Source organism: Lutra lutra, chromosome 7 (assembly GCF_902655055.1).
Source record: "Lutra lutra chromosome 7, mLutLut1.2, whole genome shotgun sequence".
Taxonomy (NCBI): domain Eukaryota; kingdom Metazoa; phylum Chordata; class Mammalia; order Carnivora; family Mustelidae; genus Lutra; species Lutra lutra.
In genome coordinates, this window is record NC_062284.1 from 144,755,342 (window position 1) to 144,781,536 (window position 26,195).

General features: G+C 47.2%; 2 protein-coding genes across 7 annotated transcripts in view; one reads left to right on the forward strand and one right to left on the reverse strand.

The window, feature by feature from the left end:
* The window catches only part of LOC125104547 (basic proline-rich protein-like), a 44,040-nt gene extending 24,881 nt beyond the window's left edge, over window positions 1-19,159 (reverse strand). Inside the window, exons 1-2 of the mRNA XM_047737104.1 lie at window positions 18,967-19,159; window positions 3,580-3,681 (exon numbers count right to left, since the gene is read on the reverse strand). Of these exons, the coding sequence (XP_047593060.1) occupies window positions 3,580-3,681; window positions 18,967-19,159 (295 nt within the window). The remainder of the gene's footprint in view (window positions 1-3,579; window positions 3,682-18,966) is intronic.
* Window positions 1-26,195, forward strand: part of TRAF3 (TNF receptor associated factor 3) — a 117,308-nt gene that overhangs the window by 23,804 nt on the left and 67,309 nt on the right. The window lies entirely within an intron of this gene.

Sequence of the window (26,195 nt, forward strand, 5' to 3'; positions counted from 1 at the left end):
ACCTGGCCGCGCGTCACGTGGAGGGGGGTGACTCACAGGGACCCGCCCCCCTCCCGCAGAGTTGGGGTTTTTGCATAGGGGATTTTTCTGTCAGTTATTTTTTCCTCACCTTTTGGAGTATTAAAAAAGCAGAGGCTGTAGGGTGTGTGTGCGGAGGGGCAGTGACCACACGTCCCGGGGGTTCTCTGATCCCTGCGGCTGGCTCATACTCCTCTCTGTTTTCAGTACAGAAGGATCGCTTCGTACTGATTCTGTCAGTAAGCTTTTAAAGTAAAGCGTGGTGAGCTACTAGGTCTTTCTGACTACAAAACAGGAAATGGACAACTAGTTCCCCAGTACGGCACAATCACTCCAGCAGGCATGCTGCTGTGCAAGAAAGTCGGGGTGGTGCACCTCCGTGCCGGGCTGGGCCTTCAGACAGGCCCTAGGTAAAGTTCCGGTGGACATGGAAGAACACGCACCCCAGGGATTGCCGTGGAATAATAGTGTGTCTGTTCGGCTCCTTCTTCTGGATGAGCGGGATGTAGGAAGTAGGCACAAAGAATCTGTTTGGCCTTGTTCCTTCTTTGCCACAGGCTGATGCTGGAGAATTCTTAAGTTTCCACATAGAAAATGAATATGAAAGAAGGCCCATATCAGCCAGGAGTTAGAGGGGTTCCCAGGAGGCTTCTGAGAGAAGGAAATGCCTACAAAGTTATTTAAGATGATTGGTGGCAGAGTAACTTCTGAATTTGTCTGGCAGGTGGATCCCAGACATAGAGCCATTTTACAAGAAGTAATAAGCTGGAAGTCCTGAAAATACATTTTCCTAACAAGGGAAAATACATCCTCGTAACAGCTGATTGAAGTTTCTAGAAAAATTTGAGTCTTGGTCTCAATTTTGATTGTTTAGAACTTGCTGATAAGGTTGTGTGTTTTTTTTTTTTTTTTTTAAAGATTTTATTTATTTATTTGACAGAGATCACAAGTAGATGGAGAGGCAGGCAGAGAGAGAGAGAGGGAAGCAGGATCTCTGCCGAGCAGAGAACCCGATGCGGGACTCGATCCCAGGACGCTGAGATCATGACCTGAGCCGAAGGCAGCGGCTTAACCCACTGAGCCACCCAGGCGCCCCTGGTTTTTTTTTTTTTAAGCTTACATTTCTCCTGGAAATTGAATCTAAACCATGTAAGGATTATTTTTAGGTTCCATAATAAAATTTTTCACACCACAGAATTTTAAAGACCTGTGTGGACAGGAACAGGTCTTTGAATGAAAACCTCAGTTTGGGGGCGCCTGGGGGCTCAGTGGGTTAAAGCCTCTGCCTTCGGCTCAGGCCATGATCTCAGGGTCCTGGGATCGAGCCCCGCATCGGCCTCTCTACTAGGCAGGGAGCCTCCTTGCCCCTCTCTCGCTGCTTGCCTTTCTGCCTGCTTGTGATCTCTGTCTATCAAATAAATAAATAAAATCTTAAAAAAACAACAACTCAGTTTGGCTTGAAAAGTTCATCTAATAGAAAATAAACCAAGGAGGTTCAATCATCTAACTCCAGTCTTCACGTGTTCAGGAAGCTCATCAGAAATCGGCTTTACCAAAAACAAATTCTTAGCAACTTGTGATAGAAAATGCTTAAATAAGCAATTTTAAATTTAACACACTGTACTTAAAAGCAATCAGTTTAAAACATTCATGGATAAAGCACTTTTTATGTGTTAGTGTTATATGGTAGGTGACATAGGGATAAAAGAGATTTTTCTTGCCTGCAGAGAACATGCAGTCTGAGGACGGGCAGGCGTGACAGTGTGAGCTGTCGGATAAGGCAGAATAGTGCAGAAGGTATAATAGAGTAATAGTATTAGTAGTCACAGTGGAAATAGTGGCAGAAACATCAGAGAACGGGCTATCAGATAACAATATGGGAGTAATGGTCTTTAAAGCAGAGGTTGGCAAACTACAGGTCTAAGAATGTTTTTTATGTTTTTAACGGATTGTAAAAATAAGCAAAGAAGAAAGTGTAACAGAGACCATCTGGCCCTTTATAGAAGAAGATTGGCTGACTCTTGGGTTAGGGGGTCAAGAAGTGCTTTACAAAAACTAAAATTTGGGGGGCGCCTGGGTGGCTCAGTGGATTAAAGCCTCTGCCTTCTGCTCAGGTCATGATCCCATGGCCCTGGGATCGAGCCCCACATCGGGCTCCCTGCTCAGCGGGGAGCCTCTCTGCCTACTTGTGATCTCTGTCTGTCAAATAAATAAAAATAAAATCTTGAAAAAAGACCCTAAAATTTGAGGTGGTATATATATTTTAAGATATCACCTATTTATTTGACACAGAGATCACAAGTAGGCAGAGCAGCAGGTAGAGGGAGAGGGAGAAGCAGGCTCCCCACACCTAGGTAGCCGAAGGGAGAGGCTTTAACCCACTGAGCCCCCCAGGTGCCCCTTGAGCTGGTATTTTATGGGATAAAAATAACATTTTGATTTTCAGGGCAGCAGGTTGAGGGTGGGGGTATTGCTGTGGGAGGGCCAAAGTGAGAAAGGACATGGGGGGGTGCAAAGTACTACTGCGGTGGGGGTGGGGTGTGCTGAGAGTTTCCTGAATATTCGATGACTGGGAGAAAGGGAGGAAACAATCACAGCTCCTCTCTCTTTCTTTTTTTTGAAAGAATTTATTTGAGAGAGCACAAGCAGGAGGAGTGGCAGAGAGCGAGCAAGAGGCAGTCCCCCCTTGAGCAGGGAGCCTGGTACGCAGGGCTCTATCCCAGGACCCTGGGATCATGACCTGAGCTGAAGGCAGGTGCTTAACAACGGAGCCAGCTAGGTGCCCCATCACAGTTCCTCTTAAGTGATAGTTCTCAAGTGAGATGTGAACCATCAAAAACTTCTGAGTAGGAGAATGTCAGTGTCGTAATTAGAATTGATGGTGAGACATGGAGGTAAGTATTCCATTTTTTCTGGGATACGCTCTCCTGAACTATTCTCTACAAGTGATTGGGTCACTTAACCGGCCACTGCCTCTGTGGTGCTTGTGTACATGGGTCCAGAATTCCCAGTTTAAGGCTGAGGATTGGTTGAGGTGCTTCTCATGCTTAGTTACATTTTCTGGGCAGCAGAGAACAGTTGTGAGGTCTCTGTGATCCCATGCATTGATGACCTTGAGGGAATCTCTAAAAAGGTAGAAAAATTCTTGCTGAAGTCAGTAATTGTATTGAAGCTGTGAATTTCTGCAAAGAGAGTTTAAAATTTGTATACTTTTTCGAAATCAGCCTACCTAGGTGTTCTTATAGTCTTTGAGAGGCGAAATGTGGGAAGGGTGCCCTGAAGCCAGTAGACATTCTGGATTCCCAAGAATCGGCATTGACAGAACGTCTCTGAAGACAGAACCTTTACAGTAACCTATTTCCGAAAAGGGGGTCTCCCAGGAGAAAGCTGAGTAACGGTATCCTAAGCATACACATCCAGGAGAAGGGTGAAGACAAAGAAAATAAACTTCTCTACTAGCCTCTCACTGTTAACATTGAGTAGTTTTTTAGTCTTTTTTCAGTATATATGTGTTTAGGTCATTTTGTGAGAATCAAGTCCTGTACGTTACACACTTTGTACCTTGTGGTAGGATGAGGTGTGGCCGGTAGTTGAGGAGGACGCTGAGAAACTGCGTTCCCGTGGTCCTCCCCAGAGCCTCCTCGCTCTCATACTGGTTCTTTTCTGAGCAAACAAGGGACACTGTACTGACCCAGTCTCACCAACAGAAAACCATTGGTATGTGGACTATTTTTTGCAGAAGTCAGAACCCTAGTCTCAGAGTGTGAGGGTGCTGAAGGCCTTCATTCAAACCTCTTGATTCGATTATTGGCATCATCCAAAGTTGCTCAGATGGACTAAGATTGTGAAGAGGGCACTGCGCCGGCCAAATAGCACTTGGCTTTATGAACCGAGTCCTTCCGGAAGGCCTTGTTTGCAGCAGGGTCATCCCTGAGGATTCCTGACCAGTCCCGGGAGGTCAGAGTCCAACCCCCCCCCCCCCCCGCCCCGAACCCCTGCCCGGGCCTGTCCATCCAGTTTCCGTCCCCACCTTCCCTGTGAGAGTTGCCATGGTCTCTGGACACAAGTACCACTCTCAGTGGGGCCCTAGTGATTTCCCTTTCCCTGGAATAGCAGATTGGCCCCCTTGGTATTAGCAAAAAACATGTGGGTCCCTGGGGACTTCACTTTAGAGGACAGTCACCCACATGACCATCCCTTGCTTACATTTACCCTCTCGTGATGAGCTTCCCAAGAGCCATACTGTCGCCATGCCAGAATTTTCGTGTCCTGGAAGGAGGGGAGAGAGAGTGTGTGTGTCTTTCATTTGTTTTAAGGGAAAAGCCAATGTGTTTGAATATAGGAATATAGAATATAAAAATATAGAATATAGAATATAGAATATAGAGAATGCAAATATTTCCCATTGCTTCACCACTGTTGATATTTTGGTATATATAATTCTTTAAAATACAAAGACACACCCCTTCTTATTCAAAAAGGAATGCCCATTCGTAACAGGAAAATTGTATTAATAGGCAGAGCCAAAGAGAAAAAATACATAGGAATAAGACAAGGATGCACATTCTTGCCACTTTTACTGAGCATAGTATTTGAAATCCAAGCCAAATAATAGGCAAGAAAAAGAAAGAAAATGTATCTAGACTGGAAAGGAAGAAGTAAAGCACACTATCTGCTGACATGAAAATAGAGAAACATAGTAAACCCTACAGAATCCCATCAAAAGAGTATCAGGACTAATAAGCGAATTCAGTAAAGTTGCCTGATAGAAAATCAATGCACAAATTCTGTTGTGTTTCTAGACGCTAATAACAAACTCAGAGGAATAAGGAAAATGATGCCATTTGCAGTTGCAACAGAAAGAATGAAATACCTGCAAATGTGGGTTGTTTTTTTTTTTAAGATTTGTTTATTTTAGAGTGAGAACACGTGAGCACGCCTGCTTGAGAGTGGTGGGGAGGGGCAGTGGGAGAGGAAATAGAATCTTCAGCAGGTTCCACACCCAGTGCAGAGCCTGACATGGGGCTCGATCTCAAGACCCTGAGATCATGACCTGAGCCAGAATCGAGAGTCGGGTGCTTAACTGACAGTGCCCCAAGGTGGCCTAATACCTAGGAATGTTTAACCAAGAAGGTGGAAGACCTGCATATTGAAAACTACAAGGGATTGATGAAAGAACTGAAGATGACACAAACAAGTAGAAAGATTGGAATAAATATTGCTAAAATGTCCATAGTATTCAAAGCAATCTGCAGATTTAGTGCATTTCCTATCAAAATTCCAATGACATTTTTCTTCCTTTTTTTTTTTTTTAGATTTTATTTATTTAACACAGACACAGTGAGAAAGAGAACATAAGCAGGGAGAGTGGGAGAGGGGGAAGAAGGCTCCCCACTGAGCAGGGAGCCTCACATGGGGCTCTGTCCCAGAACCCTGGGATCACAACCTGAGCCAAAGGCAGTCGCTCAACCAACTGACCCACCCAGGTGCCCCCCAATGACATTTTTCAAAGAAATAGCTCAAATAATTATAAAATTTGCATGGAATTAAAAAAACAACAACAACACTGAATAGCCAAAGCAATCTTGAGAAAGAACAAAGCTAGAGGCACTGTGCTCCTTGACTTCAAACTATACTACAAAGCTGTGTTAATTAAAACAACGTGATAACAGTATCACAAAAGGACACACAGATCATTGGAACAGAAGAGGGAGCCCAGAAATAAACCCACGCATATATGGTTAATTAATTTACCACAGGGGAGCCAAGAGCATCCTATGGGCCAAGGACAGTCTTCTCAGTAAATGGTGCCAGGAAAACTGGACTTCTATCTCACACCATACACAAAACTAAAAATGGATTAAAGATTTGAACATAAGACCTGAAACCATAAAACTAGAAGAAAACACAGACAGTGATAAACTCCTTGACATTGGTCTTGGTGATGAGTTTTTAATCTGACACCAAAGTCAAAGCAACAAAAGCAGAAGTGAATAAGTGGGTCTACATCACATTAAAAAGCTCCTGCACAGGGACCTCCTGTGTGGCTCAGTCGGTTGAGTGTCTGCCTTCAGCTTAGGTCATTATCCCTGGGTCCTGGGATTGAGCCCCAGGTCTGGCTCCCTACTCGGCAGGGAATCAATCTTCCTCTTCCTGTGTCCCTAACCCTGGCTGTACTCTTTCTCTCTCTCAAATAAATGAATAAAATCTTTTTTTTTTTAATCTTCTGACAGCAAAGGAGAAACCATCAACAAAATGAAAAGGCAACCTACTGAATGGGAGAAATATTTGCAAGTCGTGTATTTGAAAAGGGACTAATAACCAAAGTATGTAAATAACCCCTACAACTCAGTAGCAAAAAAAAAAAAAAAAAATTAAACTCAAAAAAAAAAAAGGAAAAAAAAATAAAAAAAAAATGGGCAGAGGATCTGAATAAATATTTTTTTCCAAAGAAGACCTATGGATGGCCAATAGGTACGTGAAAAGATGTTCATTCTCATTAATCATCAGGGAAATGCAAATCAAAACTGCGATGAGATATAATCTCACACTTGATAGAGTGGTTATTGTCCAAAAGACAAGAAATCACAAGTATTGACAAGGATGTGGAGAAAAGAGAACCCTTATCCACTGCCCAGTGGGCATGGAAATTGTTACAGCCGCTATGGAAAACAGCACAGGTGCTCCTCAACTAGAACTACCATATGACCCAGCAGTTCCACATACACTGGAGTATTTCTCAGCCATAAAGAAGAATGAAATCTTGCCATTCGCAAAAACGTGGATGGTTCTTGAGGGCATTATGCTATGAGAATCAACCAGACAGAGAAGGACAAATACTGTATGATCTCTCTCATATGCGGAATATTAAAAAAAAAAGTTTATTAGATACTGAGAACAGATGGGTGGAAGTATAGTGCATTATTGAATGACACCTGAAAATACCTTACTGTTTAGTGGTTTGTGACCACCTCCTATAAAAAAATCAAGAAAGATGAAAAATAGAAATAAGACCCTGTTCACTCAGATCACTGCTATATATGCTCTTCTAAGCCATTTTGGGGGCATATATATATTTTCTTTTTATAAAAGTAGATTTATTTTAAATAATACCATTTTATAATTTGCTTTTTAAAATAATAGCTTTATTGAGATGTAATTCAGATAATATATTTGCCATTTTAAACATACAATCCAGTCATTTTTATTTATTTTTTTTAAAGATTTTATTTATTTATTTGACAGAGATCACAAGTAGGCAGAGAGGCAGGCAGAGAGATAGGAGGAAGCAGGCTCTCCACTGAGGAGAGAGCCTGATGCGGGGGTCGATCCCAGGACCCCGAGATCATGACCTGAGCCAAAGGCAGAGGCTTAACCCACTGAGCCACCCAGGTGCCCCCAATCCAGTCATTTTTAGTGTATTATAGAATTTTGCAGTTTCTGCCACTTTGTAATTTTAGAACATTTTCATCATCCCAGAAAGAAACCTTATACCCATTAGCTGTCACTTCCCATTCTTCCCTACTCTCAACCCTAGGCAGTCATTAATTTATTTTCTGTTTCTGTTGATTGCCATTTCTGGAAATTCATAAAATGGACTCATACAATGTATAGTTTTTTGCAAGTGATTTCATTCACATAGTATAATGTTTTCAAGGTTCATTCATGTAGCCTGTATCAGTAATTTCTTTTTATAGGGAAATAATATTCCATCGAATGGATAGACTACATTTTGTTTATATGTTCATCAGGTGATGGACATTGGGTTGTTTCCCCTTTTCAGATATTATGAATAGTGTTGTTGTGAAAAGTCCTGTACAAGTTTTTGTGAGAACCTTTTTTTTAATCTGTTGTGCAGATAGCTGGTCGTATGTAACGCTGTGTTTAATATTCTGAGGTACTCCACACTATCAAAGCAGCTGGGACAATTCTGCATTCCTGTCAGCAATGTGTGAGAGTTCCAGTTTCTCCACAGCGTCACCAACACTTATTATGTCCGTCGTTTTTATTCCAGCCGTCCTAGTGGGTGTAAAGTGGTTTCTCATTGTGGTTTTGATTTGTATTTCCATGGTGACTAGCGATGTGGAACATCCTTTTATGTGCTTATTGACCATTTTGGTATCTTCCTTGGAAAAATGTCTGTTCATAGCCTTTGCCCATTTTTTAAAGTTGGGTCATCTTTTTGTTACTGAGTTATAAGAGTTCTTTACATACATACAGTTTCTTTATCACTATATGACTTGTAAATATTTTCTTATATTCTTTGGGTTATCTTTTCACTTTCTTGATGGTCACCTTTGATGCAGAGAATTTTCTAACGTTGGTGAAGTCCACTTTCTGTTTTTTTCTTTGGTTGCTTTTGCTTTCCATGTCATCTGAGAAACCACTGCCTAATCGAGGGTCATGAAGATATGCACCTGCTCACACCTAAGAGTTTTATAGTTTTAGCTCTTCCCTTTAGCCTGTGATTCATTTTTGGTTAAACTTTGTGTATGGTCTGGGATCGTGGTCTAGTTTCACTGTTTTGCATGTGGATACCCCATTGCCCATTAGCTAAAAAGACTGCTCTTTCCCCCATTGAACGGTCCTGATACCCTTGTCACAAATAATTCACCACAATTGGAAGGGTTTATTTCTGGACCCTAAATTCTATTCTGTTGATCTGTATGTCTATCCTTATTATGTCAGTACTGTCTTGATTACTTAGCCTTGTAGTAAATTTTGAAATTGGGAATTGTGAATCCTCCAAATTTATTCTTCTTCTGCAAGATTGTTTTGTCTATTCTGAGTCTCTTGCATTCCCTTGTGCTTTTAAGGATCAATTTGTCAGTTTCTGCAAACTATGACTTTTATTATATCGTCAACATTTTCTTTTTCTTAGTCTGTAATTGTGCTCTTCAGTCTCATAGCCATGAGCTACGTGACTAGTGAGCATGTGAAATGTGGTCACATGGAAAAAAAGAACACAAACTATCTCATGGACAATTTTTTATGTTGATTACATATTAAAATGATATAATTTTATATTGGGTTAAATAATGTACATAAGTTCACCTCGTTATCTTTTTAACATGGCTACTAGAAGATTTCAAACTATGGGATTCTCATATTTGTGTTAAACAGAAGTATTTTATAATAGCATGGCATAAAGTTTCTTGATTCACTTCTTGAGATTGTTTCCAGTGTTCCCTATCTTATGTCGTGCTCTAATGAGTGACCTAGTAGCCAGGTCTTTTTGCACTCCTGTGACGCTGCCGGCACCTAGTTCAAGTTCGGGAGGACTTAGGAAATGATGTGTGTGCTTCTTCCAAGTCTAGGGCATACATGCAAACTCTCCTGTTAGAGAGTTGAGTAAGGGAATAAATGTTTCCATATTTTAAAAAATAATCATGTTTCAAAGTAGGGCTGTAAACAGACTCAGCCAATACTGACTGAACCTCTCTCCCATGTGTCAGGTTCTGCTCTAAAGTCGGGGAGCACAACTTGAGTCAGTCGGGGAGCACAACTTGAGTCCAAATTTTAGCCCCTCATGTGGCCTATATTGTAATAGGGGGAGAGGGATAGGCCGTAAACCAATAACCATGTCCGTTAATACTGAAGAGCCGTGTCGGGAAGGACAAGGAGACAGGCCTGTGGGCTACAGTGTGGTGGGAAAGCTGTCCTGACAGGCATCAGGGAGGCGTCCTGAGCGCATAGCATTTGAGCAGCCCCTGTAAGAAGGGCGTCTGCGAGAAGAATGTATTTAGGTAGAGGGTCGGGAAGTACAGAGATCTTGGTACGGGAATATGTTTGGTGTGTTTTATTAGAAACAGCAAGGAGGCCAGTGTAGTTAGAGTGTGGTGAGAAGTAGTTGGATTTGGAATACATTTTTTAAAGATTTTATTTATTCGACAAAAAGCATGAGCAGGCAGAGGGGCAGGCAGAAGAAGAGGGAGAAGCAGACTCCCCGATGAGCAGAGAGCTCAATGTGGGCCTTGATCCCAGGACCCTGGGACCATGATCTGAGCCAAAGGCAGATCATGAGCCACCCAGAGCCACCCAGGCACCTCTGGAATACATTTTGAAGATGGAACTAACGGTCTCTGCTGGTGGATTGGGTGTGGGGCATGTGAAGAAGGAGAGGACTTCATGACTTGAACAAATGTGGTACCATTTACTGAGCCAGGTACTGCCAGACTGGATTAGAGAAGGAGGGGGACCCAGAGTTCAATGTTAGACCTATTTAGTTTGAAATGCCTTTTAGGTGCTCAAGGGGAGATGTTGAGTTGATAACTATGATATACCCGTCTGGAAGTCAGGTGGGGCTAGCAATGAATATTTGGAGTTAAAGAAAAGCTACCTGAACATCAAGCAGATGGATTGAGAATTCACTATTGCATTTGGGAACATGGAGGTCTTTGGAGACTTTGGTAAGTGGTGTCAGTCGGCTGTGCTGGGGTGGTGGGTGGAAGTTGTCAGGGGAGAATGGGATGTGTGCATTGACAACTTCTTAAGTTTGCTCTCACTTGGACAGAATGATGGGAGATGGGTGAGCTGGGGATAGATTGCCCTTTCCCTATACACTGGTGGGAGTGTCCTGGAGAGAGGCCGAGAGGGGAGAGGCTGGGATCCTGTCCCAGAGTGGAGATGGGCCTCTCTGCTAGGATCAGGAGAGAAGGCGCGGTGGGCCGGCAGGATCTCCATTCAGCAGTGAGAGGCTGAGAAAATTTCAGATCACCTGTTTCCAGAGAAACAGAGAGTGACAAGATGGGAAGGGGTGTTGCAGGATTTGTTACAGAGTTAAATGTAAAATTTGCATGAATTTTTAATATCAAACCTAAGACTTCATATAAATTGAGTTACTTCAAACTGCTTACCCTTGGGGTTCTCTCTCCCGTGCCTTTGGGGGTATTTTGGTGGAAAAGTTTGAGAAGCCACTTCATTATTGTATTCTATTATTATGTTGTTAAATCTCACCCAAGTGAGTATTTAACCTTAAAGAGTTTGAGATTCACTTACCCATTTTGTTATCCTTAATAGAGCTTTCGCAGCTGCTCCAAATATCCCTCCATTTGTGCATCTTAATTGTTGCTTGGCAAGCCTGTTCGCTCTGCACCAGGGAGGGCCTGGCGTGGTGGGCCGCGTGGCGTGGGCCCGTGGAATGGCCTCGTTCCCACCCTTCCCCAGCCGGAGAAGCAGGTGCAGCAGAAGGCAGGGCCACTGAGGGGCAACACCCTCCAAGAATATTTTAGCAAACCTTTTCCTGTTGTCTTAGAACACTTAACAAACACACTGTACAGTCTTCTAATTCTGATAGGCTGGTTGAGCGAGCTGGGTGTAGTGTTATTGGCCCGGCTTTTCTGACACTTAACAATCAGAAGCGATTAGAAGTTACTTGGCAGGGTCGACTGGGTGGCTCAGCCGGTTCAGCCTCCGCCTTGGGCTCAGGTCTGCCTAAGCCTCAGCAGGGAGCCTGCTTCTCCCTCTCCCTCTCCCACCCTTGTGCTCTCTCTTTCTTCGTTAAATAAATAAAATCTTTAAAAAAAAAGTTATTTGGCTTCTTTCCTGTTTGTTGCATTTGCCTGCTTTCTTTGCATACAATTTTAGTACGATTAATACCCACTGACCCCCACTTAGGTTCTTCGGTCTTTTTTTTTTTTTAAATAAAGGATGATCTTTTTTTTTTTAATATATTTTTTTTAATTTATTTATTTGACAGAGAGAGATCACAAGTAGGCAGAGAGGCAGGCAGAGAGAGAGGGGGAAGCGGGCTCCCCGCTGAGCAGAGAGCCCGATGCAGGGCTCCATCCCAGGACCCTGGGATCATGACCCGAGCCGAAGGCAGAGGCCTTAACCCACTGAGCCACCCAGGCGCCCCAAGGATGATCTTTTTATCTTATTATTATTTTTTAGGTGGGGAGAGAGAGAAAAGGGGGAGGGGCAGAGGGAGAGGAGGAGAGAGAATCTTAAGCAGACTCCCTGCTGAGCTCAGAGCCTGGGGGTGGGGGGCTCAATCTCAAGACTCTGAGATCATGACTTGAGCCAAAGTCAAGAGTCGGATGCTTAACTGACTGAGCCACCCAGGCACCCCAGTTCTTCAACCTTCTTAGTGAGAGCTCTATGAACGCTTTGAATTACCCCACAGTCAGTTTGTGGGATGGGAGTGTGTGAAAAATCAGAGGTCTGTCCTTTCTGATGTTGACACATGAGATGGCTGGGGCCTGGGGCAGCTTGATCTGTAATGGGTGGTTTATTTCCATGACTAGCTACATACCTCTGGCTTCCCAGTTCTCCCACCACCTTATGGGCCCACCTGCATGGTATGGCTCTGCCCCTTCCCTCATCCTGTCTCGACTCCCGAGAGCAGAGGTAAACCTGCTTTTGCCTGTGGCACTCTCCGTTCCTAAAGGCTGGCTTCCTCAGGCCACTGGGCAGGCTGCCTTCCCTGACCACACTCCGCATGGCCTCTCTTTGGATCCCTGCCCAGGCACCTTCCTTGCCTTCATCCCTCCACCAATTGTGACGGGAGCACTCCTTTATTACTTCCTAGTCTTCCCCTCCAGTCTTTGGGCTCCATGAGGGCAAGAACCATGATCTTGTTTTGAGCCTCCTGTGTCCGGCACCTGGAGAGGGTATGGCACACTCATGCTCAGAAAGTGTGTAGAGTGAACACACACATGAATGTAGACTTGCAGTCCAGACTGTCATTAAAGGGGCTCATGAGTCACTGTTTCAGCCAGGTTCTTGACCTGTTGTCATTGGGCAATCCTCCACAATTCTTGGTGCCAGGGCTGTTGTGGAGCTCGGCATTTGTGAGACTTTATAATGGAATTAGTGAATATACCATGTATTGTGGAACATCCTGAACAGCATCCTGTAACCAAACAGGTTTTTGCAGCAAAGTACATGACTGTTTGCACTAAGTGGACAGCCTCACGTTACATCAGGGCGTGCTACCCAGTGACTGACGTACAATCATGTTTTCAGAGCTTTCGGGGTTTCAGAATCACAGATAAGGGAATGTGGGCCTGTTTTAGTGAATCTCTGTCATGCTTTATGCTGTGTGCTATAAATGCAGAGGCAGAAAACAGTTGCCTTCCTATGGGGTGGGGGGCGACCACCATCCTGTGGCGTGTCGAGTGCGCGCATGCGTGCACACGTGCTTGCACACACACACACACACACACACACACACACACACAGAAGGCACTGCTCCGGGGCCCGGGCATTTCTGTCACCCCCACTGGCTTTGGGGATGTGTGCTCTGTGGTGCTGAATGCTTGAGGTGTGCCGCATGGGGCGCTGAAGAGGGGGCAGTTGTAGGAAGGGGCTTTCAGGGTCATCCTGAATCAGGTTCCCTTGGATCTGGCCACAGGGATTCAAGGAGTAGAGAGTGAGGTGCAGCCAAGGCCTTGAGGGGGACGCCCTGCATTCCTTGTCTCCTTCTCTGGCGGGAGTGGAGTGTAGAGCAGAGGCTGAGCCAGGGGCAGGTCTGACTTCTCTTCGGTCCGACACTTGGCCCTCTCAGCTGGATCAGGAGTTTTCAACATTAGATGGATTTAATGTAATGGCTCCTGACTTTTAAAATATGAGTATAACTTTAATGTTTATTTTAAGATGCATTTTTTAAAAGATTTTATTTATTTATTTGACAGACAGGAGATCACAAGTAGGCAGAAAGGCAGGCAGAGAGAGAGGGGGAAGCAGGCTCCCTGCTGAGCAGGGAACCCGATGCGGGGCTTGATCCCAGGACCCTGGGATCATGACCTGAGCTGAAGGCAGAGGCTTTAACCCACTGAGCCACCCAAGCGCCCCTTAAGATGCATTTTTGATGTAGAGAGAAATCTTCAATTCAAAAAAATCTACCTGCCTTCTGAAATGGTACTTGAATTTTGAAATAAATGTTCAATTGCCAGGCTGCAGGAAAACCAGCTCTGTTTTATTCAAAAATGAGGAGCCAATACGCAAATATTTCAAGCATTTAAAAGGATGGAGGGTGAAGTAGTTGGTTCCTGGAGCAGTGCCACACTTAGTATTATTTCTAGTTTTCCTACGGTATTTGATAAATTATGTAGAATGTGTTAACTCTCATCTGAGCATGTACATTGATGTTGATACATCAGTGCATTACATTGATAATTCTTTCAGTTTAGAATTATTTTTGTCCAAGGTACTTGACTTAGGATTTAATGAGCCATGGCACTGAATTAGAGACACACTTTCAGTCTTTTCTGTGTTTATAAGAGATTACTAGGGTTTTCAAAAAGGACTTGTGAGAATGTCATTTGCAATGTATTTTAAGGTCATCAAGAATAGAGTTGGTATTGTGAAAACTTGCTGCAAGACACATCCCGGGGTTTTATGCGTGAGTAACGGTAATGGGCCAGGCTGGCGTCATTCATGCGGTTGTGGTTATTCTTTGCAAACGGTTTATTTAACAGGGTTTGAGAGAGACTCATTCTTGTGTTTTATAATTACCCTTTCCGGGGGACCAACTGATAATGTAAAAAATATCTGGTGGTTTTATTTCTTAGAGCAAGTGTGTTGGTTTAATTTATTTATTTGACAGAGAGATCACAAGTAGATGGAGAGGCAGAGAGAGAGAGAGAGAGAGAGGGAAGCAGGCTCCCTGCTGAGCAGAGAGCCTGATGCGGGACTCGATCCCAGGACCCTGAGATCATGACCTGAGCCGAAGGCAGCGGCTTAACCCACTGAGCCACCCAGGCGCCCCCAAGTGTGTTGGTTTAAAATGTTCACGTCTGTTTGGCTTGCCTGAATGTGCCAGTTTCCAAGTGTACCTTTACAGTACTGTGGAAGAGTGGCGTTGTTTTTGGAAGGTCATCATAGAAGAGTTTAATGTGTCTTAATTGCTTAAATATTTTCTTTCACCAGGATTATTAAGAAAAACACAGAATGTAACACGGGAAAATGTGAAGTGGATACAAACGCTATAAAATTTTCCACAGAAGTTTTCTATTCACAGTGAGGCACATGGGAAGGCTCCATGAACACTCTAGATGGTATCATAATTTTGGAAAAACCATTTCACCATAGGGGTGTTTACAAAACCTGAAGCCATCCCTATCAGCCAGGCTCTGACTTTTGTCTAGCTCTGTAGGTAGCAAGTGATGCAGTGTCAAAACCAATTTAAAGTTACCTGTGTTGTCAACATGCAGATTTTCTTTATTCAGTACTTAAACTACAAATTTGTCAGTCTGAGTAATTTGAAATACAGTAGCATAAAAAGAATTAGAGATGCCAAACCGAAAATGTGTGCGTATCTAAAGTAGTTTCTTTTCTTGATTTTGGTTAACAGAAGTATCTTCACATCTGTAATTTCTGGTAACCTAATGAGAACACACTGAACTTTGGGGGCATGATAAATTTTCCCATTATGTAAAATATTTTACACACTGGTTGACTCATTGTAAGTTGTGAGTAGACACGATTCTCTTCCTGCGGAAAATAGAAACACATTATTTTAATGACAGTGTTAGCCAGTGACAATGTCATGCTGAGGTACCACGTTTCTTTCCTATGGTTGGATTGTCGAGAACCGAGGACACAGCAAGGAGAACGAGCTGGGAGCTCTTTTGTTAGGTCTGAGGATGTAGTCTTTCTATAAATCTTTGAGTTATTTATTTTATACAAAGGCTTACTTTCGTTTTTGTGAGTTTTATGTTGTTAATGTGTTTTCTTTGACTGTATTACTTCAAGTCTTGTAAATATTTCCTGGTCTTAAAAACCCAAGTGCTGTTACTTATTTCATGGTAGAAGGAACTCAGAAATTGAGTACTTTTTGGTGGTGATGGTGGGGTTGATAATTTCCCTAGTCTCCCTGCTCATGTTTAAAAGTGCCATGTATTTATATATGTGTGATTTATATTTTGCATTAAAGTTAAAATCGAATTTTTTTCTTGAATAATTGTTGAACGCTGAGATTTGGGGGAGAAAAGTTACTCAAAATAGTTGTTTTGGGAGTGCCTGGGTGGCTCAGTGGGTTAAAGCCTCTGCCTTCAGCTCGGGTCATGATCCCAGGGTCCTGGGATCGAGCCCCACGTCGGGCTTTTTGCTCCGCGGGGAGCCTGCTTCCTCCTCTCTCTCTCTCTGCCTTCCTCTCTGCCTACTTGTGATCTCTGTCTGATAAATAAATAAAATCTTAAAAAAAAAATAGTTGTTTTAAACAGCAAGAAGCTTATTTGAAATTATTTGGAAGGGCCATCCCCAAAACAATGTGTTTTTAGGAGCATAATGAAGACTTGTAGCAACATTTTCCTTTTGTTTGTTTCTTTAATTGAGATGGTGAGCTATGTCTCATTAAGGGATGTTAACTATCTGATGTCTGGCCTTTGGTACGGTTATATCAGCTTTTTAAAAAAGTAGGTGTACGAGTTGTCGTATAATATATGATTCACCTATTGTGAGCATCTAATTCAGTGGTTTTTAGTATAGTCACAGTTTTGTGCAGTCACTGCCTGTTTTGGACATTTCCTGTAAATGGAGTCATATAGTATGTGGTGTTTGGGTCGGGTTCTTTCACTGAGCACCGTGTTCTTAAGATTTGTCTATGTGTGAGCACGGATCACTAACGCCTTCCCTTTTGTTGCTGAATAAGTTCATCGTATGCATGTACTTTTAAAAAACGATTTATTTTTATTTATTTATGTGACAGAAATAACAAGAGAGAGGCAGGCAGAGGGAGAGGGAGGAGCAGACTCCCCTGGGGAGCAGGGGGCCTGCTGAGGGGCTCCACCCCCGCGGCTGAGCCGAAGGCAGATGCTGACCCCACTGACCGAGCCACCCCAGCGCCCCTGGATGTGCCACTTCCTGTCTACCCACCAACCCCCGGTAGACGTTTGGGCTGTGTCCTCTTTTGGGCTCTTAGGAATAATGCTGCTTGGAGCTTGGAGTGCTGGTTCTTGTGAGCGCCTGCGTTTCCGTTTCTCTTGGGTGTAGACCTCAGAGTTTACATCAGCTTTGCTTCTTTGATTTGCTCTTCGGGTTCTCATTTGTGTTTGTAAAGAGACTTGGCTACTAGGGGCTGGGCTTCTTAAGACCTTTGTTGGTGACCCGGTGACTCCTGTTTCAGGCGGGGCGCCCCTGGGCCCCATGTTGCCGGGAGAAACAGCCAGAATTACAGTACCCTTCTTTCCTGAGACGAGATCATAGCTGATGACTGTCCTTAGCAGATGACTGTCCTTTTAGATCTGGGCAGATAGGTTAGTCTGTTCTTTATCCAAGCCAACGAAATCTGTCTGCATTTTATATTTTCCTTGTGTTCTCTCTGCTTCTGCTCAGGGACACCCTTTGTTCTTTGACCCCCACCAGCACAGGGAGGGACAATGAATGATTTGTGTGTTTTCCCTTCAGGCTGTATGCCACTCATCCCTTTCTTTTTCTTTTCTTCTTTTTTTTCCATGGTAATTCTGGTTAGTGGGTTGCCTGCTTTTGAAGTAATAGACAACTTAAGGTAGTAGCCATACTCTAGAACCTGTTGTTTGGTGTGCAAGCAAGACCTGTAGGAATGTTTCCATAATTTGTATCAAATTCAGGTAAATGTACATGACCGATAATAGTTGATGGCCTGGGTGAGATTATGAATTTCATTACTGCTCTTTAAAACAGGAGTAGGTTCTGCCATGGTCATTCCGTTAGTGGTGACAACCCTTTCGGCATCTTGTCATGTATTTAAACTGAGTTAACCTTGGAAAATTATTGAGTGCATTGAAGATACTGGCTATATTTTGTAACAGTTGTGCCTTACATTTTGAGAAGCTTGTACTTTAGGAAACCTTCACATGTATCATATCAGTTTGAAAGTAAATCCACCCCACAAAGTCCTGTGGACCAGGACTCCTAGATCCAGCAGGAGTGAGCAGTTGCTGGGAGCAGCTGGCGTGGGAGACAGATTACCCTTTTCACTCGGCCCCATGCTGTGAGCCGAGAGGAGGCAGGATGTGGGGAGACCGGGTCATGCCTGGGCCGGGAGGGTTGTGCCAAGTCCAAAGCAACCAAACAGCTAACAGCCAAGCAGCACTATTTTAACACGTAGTGGTGCACTTACAAAGATTTCTCCCGTCTGTGCCTCACCACCTCCTCTTCCATCAAGTGGAGATAAGAGGAGGCCACGCTACAGGCATGTGGGGTCTGTGGTCTTGTGGTCCCTGCACCTGCTTTCCACGCCCTGACCAGCTTGCTGCCCTGAGTTTTCAGGCGGCTGGCCTGGACGGCGGTTTGAATGGTCCTGTCCATGCTCCTTTCATCACCCCCTTCCTCTGACCGCAAGTGCTGGCCCTAGCGTGGGCCTCGCTGCCCAGCGCGCACTGGCCCAAAAGTAGTTCTCATTGCTGGGGGGTGGGCAAGGGTCTTAGCCCTGGGCCAGCGTTGGCTCCCTCCCCCCTGCCTCCAGGCATTGTCTGTTCCAGGAGACACCAGAGTCCTGGTGTAAGAACCCTGCTGGTTCCTCCACGCCTTCCTGGGACAGCCCACTCGGGCCAGAACACACGATGCCTGCTTGCCAGGCACGGGGTCCCTGGACTGACAGGTCGGTAGGGGACCAGCCCTGTCACAGCACAGCAGCTGTCGGGCTGGTGGGGGTGCGCCCGCCACTGAGGACCAGCCTCGACTCCTGATTTGAAGGGCCCAGTTCTCCAGACCGTCTTCTGTGGGGGCGTGCCCAGACTGGCACCTGAATATCCCCAGAGGCATGTGGTAGAAGTTCCCGAGGGCTGTTAAATCACGAGTCAGTCTCTACAAAGCACAGTGATGGCGAAAAGAAACTTCCTCACACACAGCCCCCTGCCTTCCCCGCTGATGCTCTCCCTCATGCTGTGACATCACCCCGCCAGGCAGGAGCTGACATAGGCGCGCCTGCTTTGGCTGGAAATAGTCATTGATTCATATCACACCTTTTTTGGGGAGAGATCAGGAAAGGAAGGGGGCAGCATTTCCATAAATCTGATCTCCCACTCCCGCGAGTAAAGGCCGTGTCAGTGAGCTTTGGCTGGGTGCCCGGAAAAGTGGCCTCCCGGGCAGGTAGGCGTGGGCTGGGAGCCGGGGTCCTGGGTTTGGATCCTGCCTCTCCCCCGTGCCCCAGGCTCTGCAGCGGCCGGATGGACAGGGCGCTGGTGGTGGCCTCACAGAGGGACTGAGTCCTGCCCATGGGGCGGTGATGTCGGACTCTGGCGGGGCCTGAGACCGCGGCAGCCACAAGAGCGATGACTTCGGGGCACCCCTCCGTGCGGTGTGCTGACCGCAAGGGAGGACGGGAGCCCAGGCTAAGGCTCCTTGCTGCCCGGGCGGGAGGGGGTTCGGGAAGACGACCTGGGGGAGAAGAGGTGTGAAGCCGAGGTCAGGTAAAGGGGGGAAGGCGAAGCGGAGGACTGTCACCACCAGAGGAAGCCGCATGTTGGCCGGGGTATGGCAGCTCATGTCTGTTACTAGGGCGAGGGGTGACCAGCAGGTCCCTTACGCGGCGTGTTCCTCCGCGCCTACGCAGTCCTTCAGCGAGCGCTGCTCGGTGTCCGGCTGGGCCCTCCACTCGGGGCGGAGCGGAACACAGCCGGCGAGGTTCCTCGTGGCTCCCGGCAGGAGGCAGCCCCGCGCCTCCGCCGCCGGGCGCTGTGTGGAGAGCGCGGTGCGGCGCCTGCCTGCAGGCTGCAGACCGGGACCTCCACTCGGCCACCACGCGCCTGGGGCATGCTTTCGCCTCAGGTTCGAGACACTCAGGTGTCTGTCAGTCGTGCCGGTGGCCGTGCCTGCCCGGGGCTGCTGGGGAGTCCGTCGGGCTCCAGAGCCCGGCCTCGCTGCGGACGCGCTAGCGCGTGGTGATGCCGTGTGCGCCCTTGGAGGGTGCTTTCCCCTCTTCTCTCCCTTTTTCCAGCAAAGTGCCCGTCCTCCGCTCCTGGGAAATACTCCTTCCGCGTGGAGCTTGTCCCGGATCCCCAGAACAGCTCCATGTCTGCCCCCTTGCACGCTGGGCCCCTCCGTCGCGCCAGTCCTCGTGCTCGGAGTGACTGGCTCGCCGGTGGCCGTGCCTGCTGGAGCGGCTGGAGCGCGTGTAAGCCCCGGGGCGGCGAGCTCCGCCTTGCCGGTGGCTCCTGCTGCCGCGTGTGGTGGCGGTGCGCGCTCAGCCCGAGGGCTGGATGAATGAGAAGGAAAGGTCACTTAGTAATCATGCTGCTATTTTAAGTCTTTTTCTGAATTTGGTTGTTTCGTTAATGGCTCAGTATTTCAAGGGCTCGGATCACGTAATGGTTCTACTGTGCAGCGAAGGTGGTACGAGGCGTTCGAGGTGACCGCTGCCCACAGAGGGACTCGGAGCTCTTCCGCGCTCGCGTTCTCCAGAATGGAAGTCCGGGTTCATTCCCCGTGGCTTCTCCGCAGGGCTCTGAAGCTGGTGTGAGGCGTCCGACGTGCGGGCTTCTCGCGGCCGCGCTCGCGCTGAGGGCGGTGCGTCGTCCTCCACGTTCCTGCTTTCCGCCGGCCCACCGCCGCCGCGGACGGCCGGAACCGCAGGCCGGTCAGCCTTTAGGACACAGGCTGGAAAACTAGAAATGCCGCCCCCCACCGAGGCATTTGCCACAGTTTTTAAAAGATCCTTATAAAGTCTCTGATTCAAAAGGCAGCTTCCTGTGCCAGGGGCGTCTCTCTCCAGCCTCCTGCTTCGCAGGCTTGTCGCTTGGGAAAGACTGCAATGCAGCGGTCACGGAGTCGCCGTTAACTTGGAAACCGCTGGCGGGGAGGTCTTTCGCTCCCTTTCACAGGCGCTCGCTGTGGCCTGCAGTCTGGAGGCCGACGTAGCGCAGCCTCCACTCCCCGGGACTTAGCTGATTCGGGGCAAGAGCGGGAGTGATTTCTGCCGGGGCTCGCGCAGGCATGTCCTGCCGCAGCTCCGGGGAGTTGCTGGCGCGGCGGGCTTCCCCGGCCGTGAGAGCCAACGTGCCCCGGCCGTCTGGGCGCCGCAGCTCTCTGTTCTTCTCCGTGTTCAGATGGTGGATGATGAGAAGGTAAGACTCCGGAAATCACGCATTACATGTATTCTGATTGTTGGTGAGCATCCCTGGTGAGGGTGAAGACTTACGATTGAGTCGCTGTCTTCCGAACCAAAGAAACAAAACTCGGATTCCTTATTAAAGGGCAGTTTGAACGTTTGACCAGTCTTCTTGTTTAGAGCTGACGACTGCCATCTACATAAATTAATCTAAGATGTTCTTTAAAGAGATCCGCTTGTTCTTTGACTCACTGAATGGCCTTGAGTTCCAGAGGCGTAGACGTGCATAGCATGTACTTGTTTCTTTAACTTGAGCAATGACGGTGTCATTAATCTGGCACGGAACATTTTGTTGCACAAAATCAACCATATGGCCGTGGATGAGGAAATGTAGTTTCCTTCGTTCTTATTTGCCTTCAGAGGAGCGCTTTCAGATGTGCAGAGCCCTGTGCTTATCCCGGGGTGAGTCGGACGCTACCTCCTGCTGCTCCTCTTTGTTTATCTAAGAGGGAGGCTGAGAGTCAGAACTCAGGTTTATTTGTTTGTCCATGAATTGGTCACCCCCAAACTGTATTAAATGCATTATGGGTGGTAATTTATACGTTCAGTGCCAAGAAATATGCTGTCAGGGTTACCATGGCAACTGCGTGCATTCTGGAAAGCTTGTGAATGGGTGCTGAACCTTCTGGCGTTTTAAGTGAGATGTTCCAGCTGAGAGCCTGCATTCTTGATTAGTGTAAATAAATTCAGCTTTCTGTGTGTATCACATCCTTTTCCTTCGTTTACCACTTGTCTGTTCAGCTCGGTTCTTCCTCTGCTAGCATCTGCCATGGTCTCTTGGCTCCTGGCAACAGACTACAGTTAAGACGTGGTTCTCAACTTCAGGCGAGGTGTGCGTCTCCCGACGCCTCAGTCTGTGCGGGGTGTAGAATGGGCCGGCACACCCGCGCCTCTGGAGGCTGGAAATCCTCGAGAGCTCTGGAGCGGAGCGGCAAGCCCGTGTGCCGGTGTGGTTCTGGCAGAGCTCTCCTTCGGTCTGGAGAGCATCTTTCCAGTAACACAGCCCACGGCTCTGAGCGAGCCTGACTTCTAGGGAGGCAGCCTCGCTTGATTTATATTTCCAGGATACCTTGAAGGTTGGTTTTGGAGAGGGAGGCCCAGGTTGGAAAGGCCTGCGTTCAAAATGCCAAACTTGTGAAACCAATACACGAAGGCCTGTTCTCTTCGTTACCAGAGGACTGTTTGCTGTTGCTCAGAAATGTCTGTAGCATAGTTTCTTTGAAGATGAGTTCCTCTTGTGCGTGTGAACCACACCGATGCCTTGATGGCTGGCACTAGAGCATCTGTGTGCAAAGCGCACTGCACAGCTTCCCTGGGACGTCCAGGGCAGCCCTGGGGACAGTGGCAGCGGCTGAGGCCTGGGGAGGACGCTCACGCTCCTGTGGGGCCCAGGCTCTGGATTAAGGATGATTACGATCATATGGTTCAGATTTTTTTTTTTATAAAGATTTTATTTATTTGACAGAGATCACAAGCAGGCAGAGAGGCAGGCAGAGAGAGGGGGAAGCAGGCTTCCTGCTGAGCAGAGAGCCCGACCCGGAGCTCGATCCCAGGACCCCAGGATCATGACCTGAGCCGAAGGCAGAGGCTTAACCCACTGAGCCACCCAGGCGCACCATGGCTCAGATTTTAAACCTGAAGGTAAAGTCGGCTTTGCAGACTCCCATCTTTGGGCATGTGTGGTGCTCACCTTTGGGCCTTCCGTAAGGATCTTCAGTTCATTCAGTCCCTGTGTTTTCCAGGTGAGGAAACTGAGGCCCAAAGAAGCTGTTTTCGCTTGGTTAACGTCCCACAGCAGGTCAGAACCAGACCTAGGGTCAGAGACCTGGCTCCTGGCTCTCTGTTTTCCTAAGGATCCCTTTCCTGACACAGGAGTTTTGCTCCCAGTAACTGTTTTTTGCTTTTCTTTTTATCAAAAAAAAAAAAAGGGGGGGGGGGTGCGGGGGCTACGTAATAATAGGACTAGAACTCTCTAATTTATAGAAGTTCCTCCTTTCCCTTTCTTCTTTACTCCATCCTTCTTGGAGCTTCTACTCAGTGTGCAGGAGACTTGAGGGGCGCGTCCTCTGCCCCCCAGGCCTGGCGCTGTGAGGAGAGGTCACTCGCCGCGCACCCACCGGAGCGCTCGTCTGTGCTGTTCCTCGGGGAGGTTGGTGCCCGGCGGTCCCGGGGCAGGCGGGGAACTGAGACACTAGCTCTGAAATCAAGGGCACAGTGCTGGGCTCGCTGCAGCAAACAAAGTCGTGGTATTAGGTGTGGCTTACGCATTACACCTGACTTACTACGAATAATAAGAGGTTTGGCTTCTAAAGCTGCTTGTACCCGGGTTCCAAGCAGCTAGGGCGTCCCAGGACTCGGTTCCTGTAAGTCCGCCCCCCGCCCCCCCACCCCACGCCACGTGCGACACTGAGCTCTGCGGGGCGGAGGCTCCCAGGCTCCGTTCGCAACAGAAGCCCGTCAGCTGTCTGGATGGCTTGGGAGCCCTTGAAAACTGGCAGAGCAGCTGCAGATTAGGGGGCGGCGGGCAAAGGGGGCAGAGAAGGCAAAAGGCCCGTGGCGGGTTCGGCAGCATCCGGGGCCTGTTGCTCAGGAGGCACACGGTCAAGCAGGGGACAGCCCGCGGGCACAGACGAATGTGCCGTCTGCAGAGGCTTCCCTGTGGTGAAGCATGAGGAGCCCAGGACACGTGTGTTGTTGCCCCCGGGTGAGGAGAATTCGGTGACCTCGCTCATGAGATTGCTGCACCAAGAGCCCTAGATGTAACCTTTCAGGGGGATGCAGATTTCCGCTCTCAGTTGGTGGGACACCGATTTTCTTGCTGTGAGGAATCCCGCAACCACACCCCCTGCCCACGAGTGTGCCTTCCTCCCGTCTCTAGGGAAGGTGCCCCCCCAGACAGCCTGGCTGCGGCCCGGGCAGTGGAGATGCGGTAGGGCCCGGGGAGGCGGGCGCGCTCCTCCACCAAACCCTGCGAGCGGCCCGAGGCGGAGCGCGAGGGAGCCGGCGCGGCTGCTGGAAGCCTGAGGTGCTCCAGAAATGAGGCCAGCGGTAAAATTAAAATCGTTCCTCAGCTTAGAAGAAAAGAAATTTATTTTAATTGAAGGAGAACCGTATCTTGACTTGTCAAAAAAGGACATTCAATTAAAAATGACAGATTTTCACACTTAGAGAAGCTATGCATACGTTACAGAGTGGCATTTCTAGGGCACCTGGGTGGCTCAGTCGGTGAAGCTTCTGCCTTCGGCTGAGGTCATGATCCCAGGGTCCTGGGATCGAGCCCCGCATCAGGCTCCCTGCTCAGCGGGAAGCCTGCTTCCTCCTCTCCCTCTGCCCCTCCCCTTGCTGTGCTCTTTGTCTTTCTCTCAAATAAATAAAATCTTTTTTTAAAATTGGCATCTCTCAGGCACGTTCATGAATGAGGCTTGTTTTGCAGGGGTCTTCAGACCCTCAGGTTGGAGGTTGTGCTCAGCCAAAAGACGTCCGTGTCGTCTGAGTCACTCCCTGTTGCACTGAAATGGTCTCTGCAGTAGCTGGTGGGGCTGCGAGGGAGGGTCCGGACGGGGCTCAGGCCTGCCGTCTGTCCGTGTCTGAGACTGTCGAAGTCCAGACTGCGAAGTGTTCCCGCCTCCAGACGGAATCTCGTTCAGTCCCTCCTCACCGCCCCAGGCGTTCTCGGAAACGCAGCCCCAGGTTCTCAGAGGACAGGGTCAGAGCCCAGGTGGACGCACTCCTGCCCCGCTCCGCCTTCTTCCTCCAGCCCCAGCCTGCGGTCTGGATGCCCAGACTTCTCGGCCTACAGCCTTACCGCCCAGCCTGTGGCTCTTAGCACGTCGCTTCCCTTTTCATTCGGCCTGGGATTTTGACAATGTCTAGTAGTGCCATATGGTTTTATCATTCACCATTAAGAGTGGTTTTATTTATTACAACCTGCAGCTACAAATCTGGTAAATTCGTTTCCTATGTTCAGGTTGTGCTCATCTAAAAATTGTGTTTATAACATTAATTCAGAAGAAGGCTTCAGTTATGAGTTGTTGAGAAACAGCTCTGTACCCCTTTTAATAAAGCTATTTTTGAAATGTAATTTAATGCCTGCAAGTAAATTGCTTGGAGGTTTAGCTCCTTGCTTGCAAAGAAGTGTGACAAGAAAAGTATTATTTTAACCCGTTTTCTGAGCTCTGGCCAGAAACCCATTCATTCAGTTCATACTTATCAGTCACTAATATTTATCAATATACTATGTGATTATATTTATGTTATATATACTTATATCCTTGTGTTTGATCTATATTAGTGTGTGTGTGTGTACATATGCATTTATATGTACTAGTTAATACTAATTAATATCAAGCAGAAATACAGCAAAAAGGTTGGTACCCTCGAATTATAAGGTGATTTTTTTTCCTGTGTAATCCATAGAATGAGGTATTGAATTGATACTCAATACTGAGCCGCTTCTTACACACTTGGTTTTTCTTACTGTGTTTATCTATGTTTATATTTTTAAAATCGGAGAATTATGGAGATAGTTAATTTCTACGGATCCTTCAGATTATGGCTTAGATGACCCCTCCCCAGGGAGGGCTTCCCTTTACCCACTTAAATGAGTGTTGCCCGTGTGCTCACCATGTGCTACCTGGGTCGTTTTCCTGTCACACGCATGCACACACAGTTACGTGTACCGGGTCCCCTTCCTCGTAGACAGTCTTCAGGGCCCCATCTTTCGTGTCCCTTCTTGCGCGGACTGTGCTGACGGGGGCACGGGAGTGCGTATCAAAGGAGCACAGGACGCTGGAGGCCCCTCTGAGGTGGCTGTGGTGCTCTGTGTCCTTTCCAGGCCTGTCTTGGAAGTTTTCAACTGTTGTCTTGATTCAACCAAGGAATCTTTTTTCCATGACTAATTTAGTATCTTTCCAAATTCTTGAATACTTGTGTTTTCCCCTCCACTACGGAGCCGGAGCCGGAGACAGCCAAGAGTAGAGGACTCTTTCTGTCCTGAATGGCCCTTTCCTCTTTCGCTCTCCATGTTCTCTCTTATAAGTGAGCAGTACACTGGGAGGCTAGCAGACTTTAATGCATCCTTTGAATTAAGTGTAGAGATTTTTGAGGAAAGTGAGGTAGTTTTGAGAAACTAGTAAAGCCAGCCCCA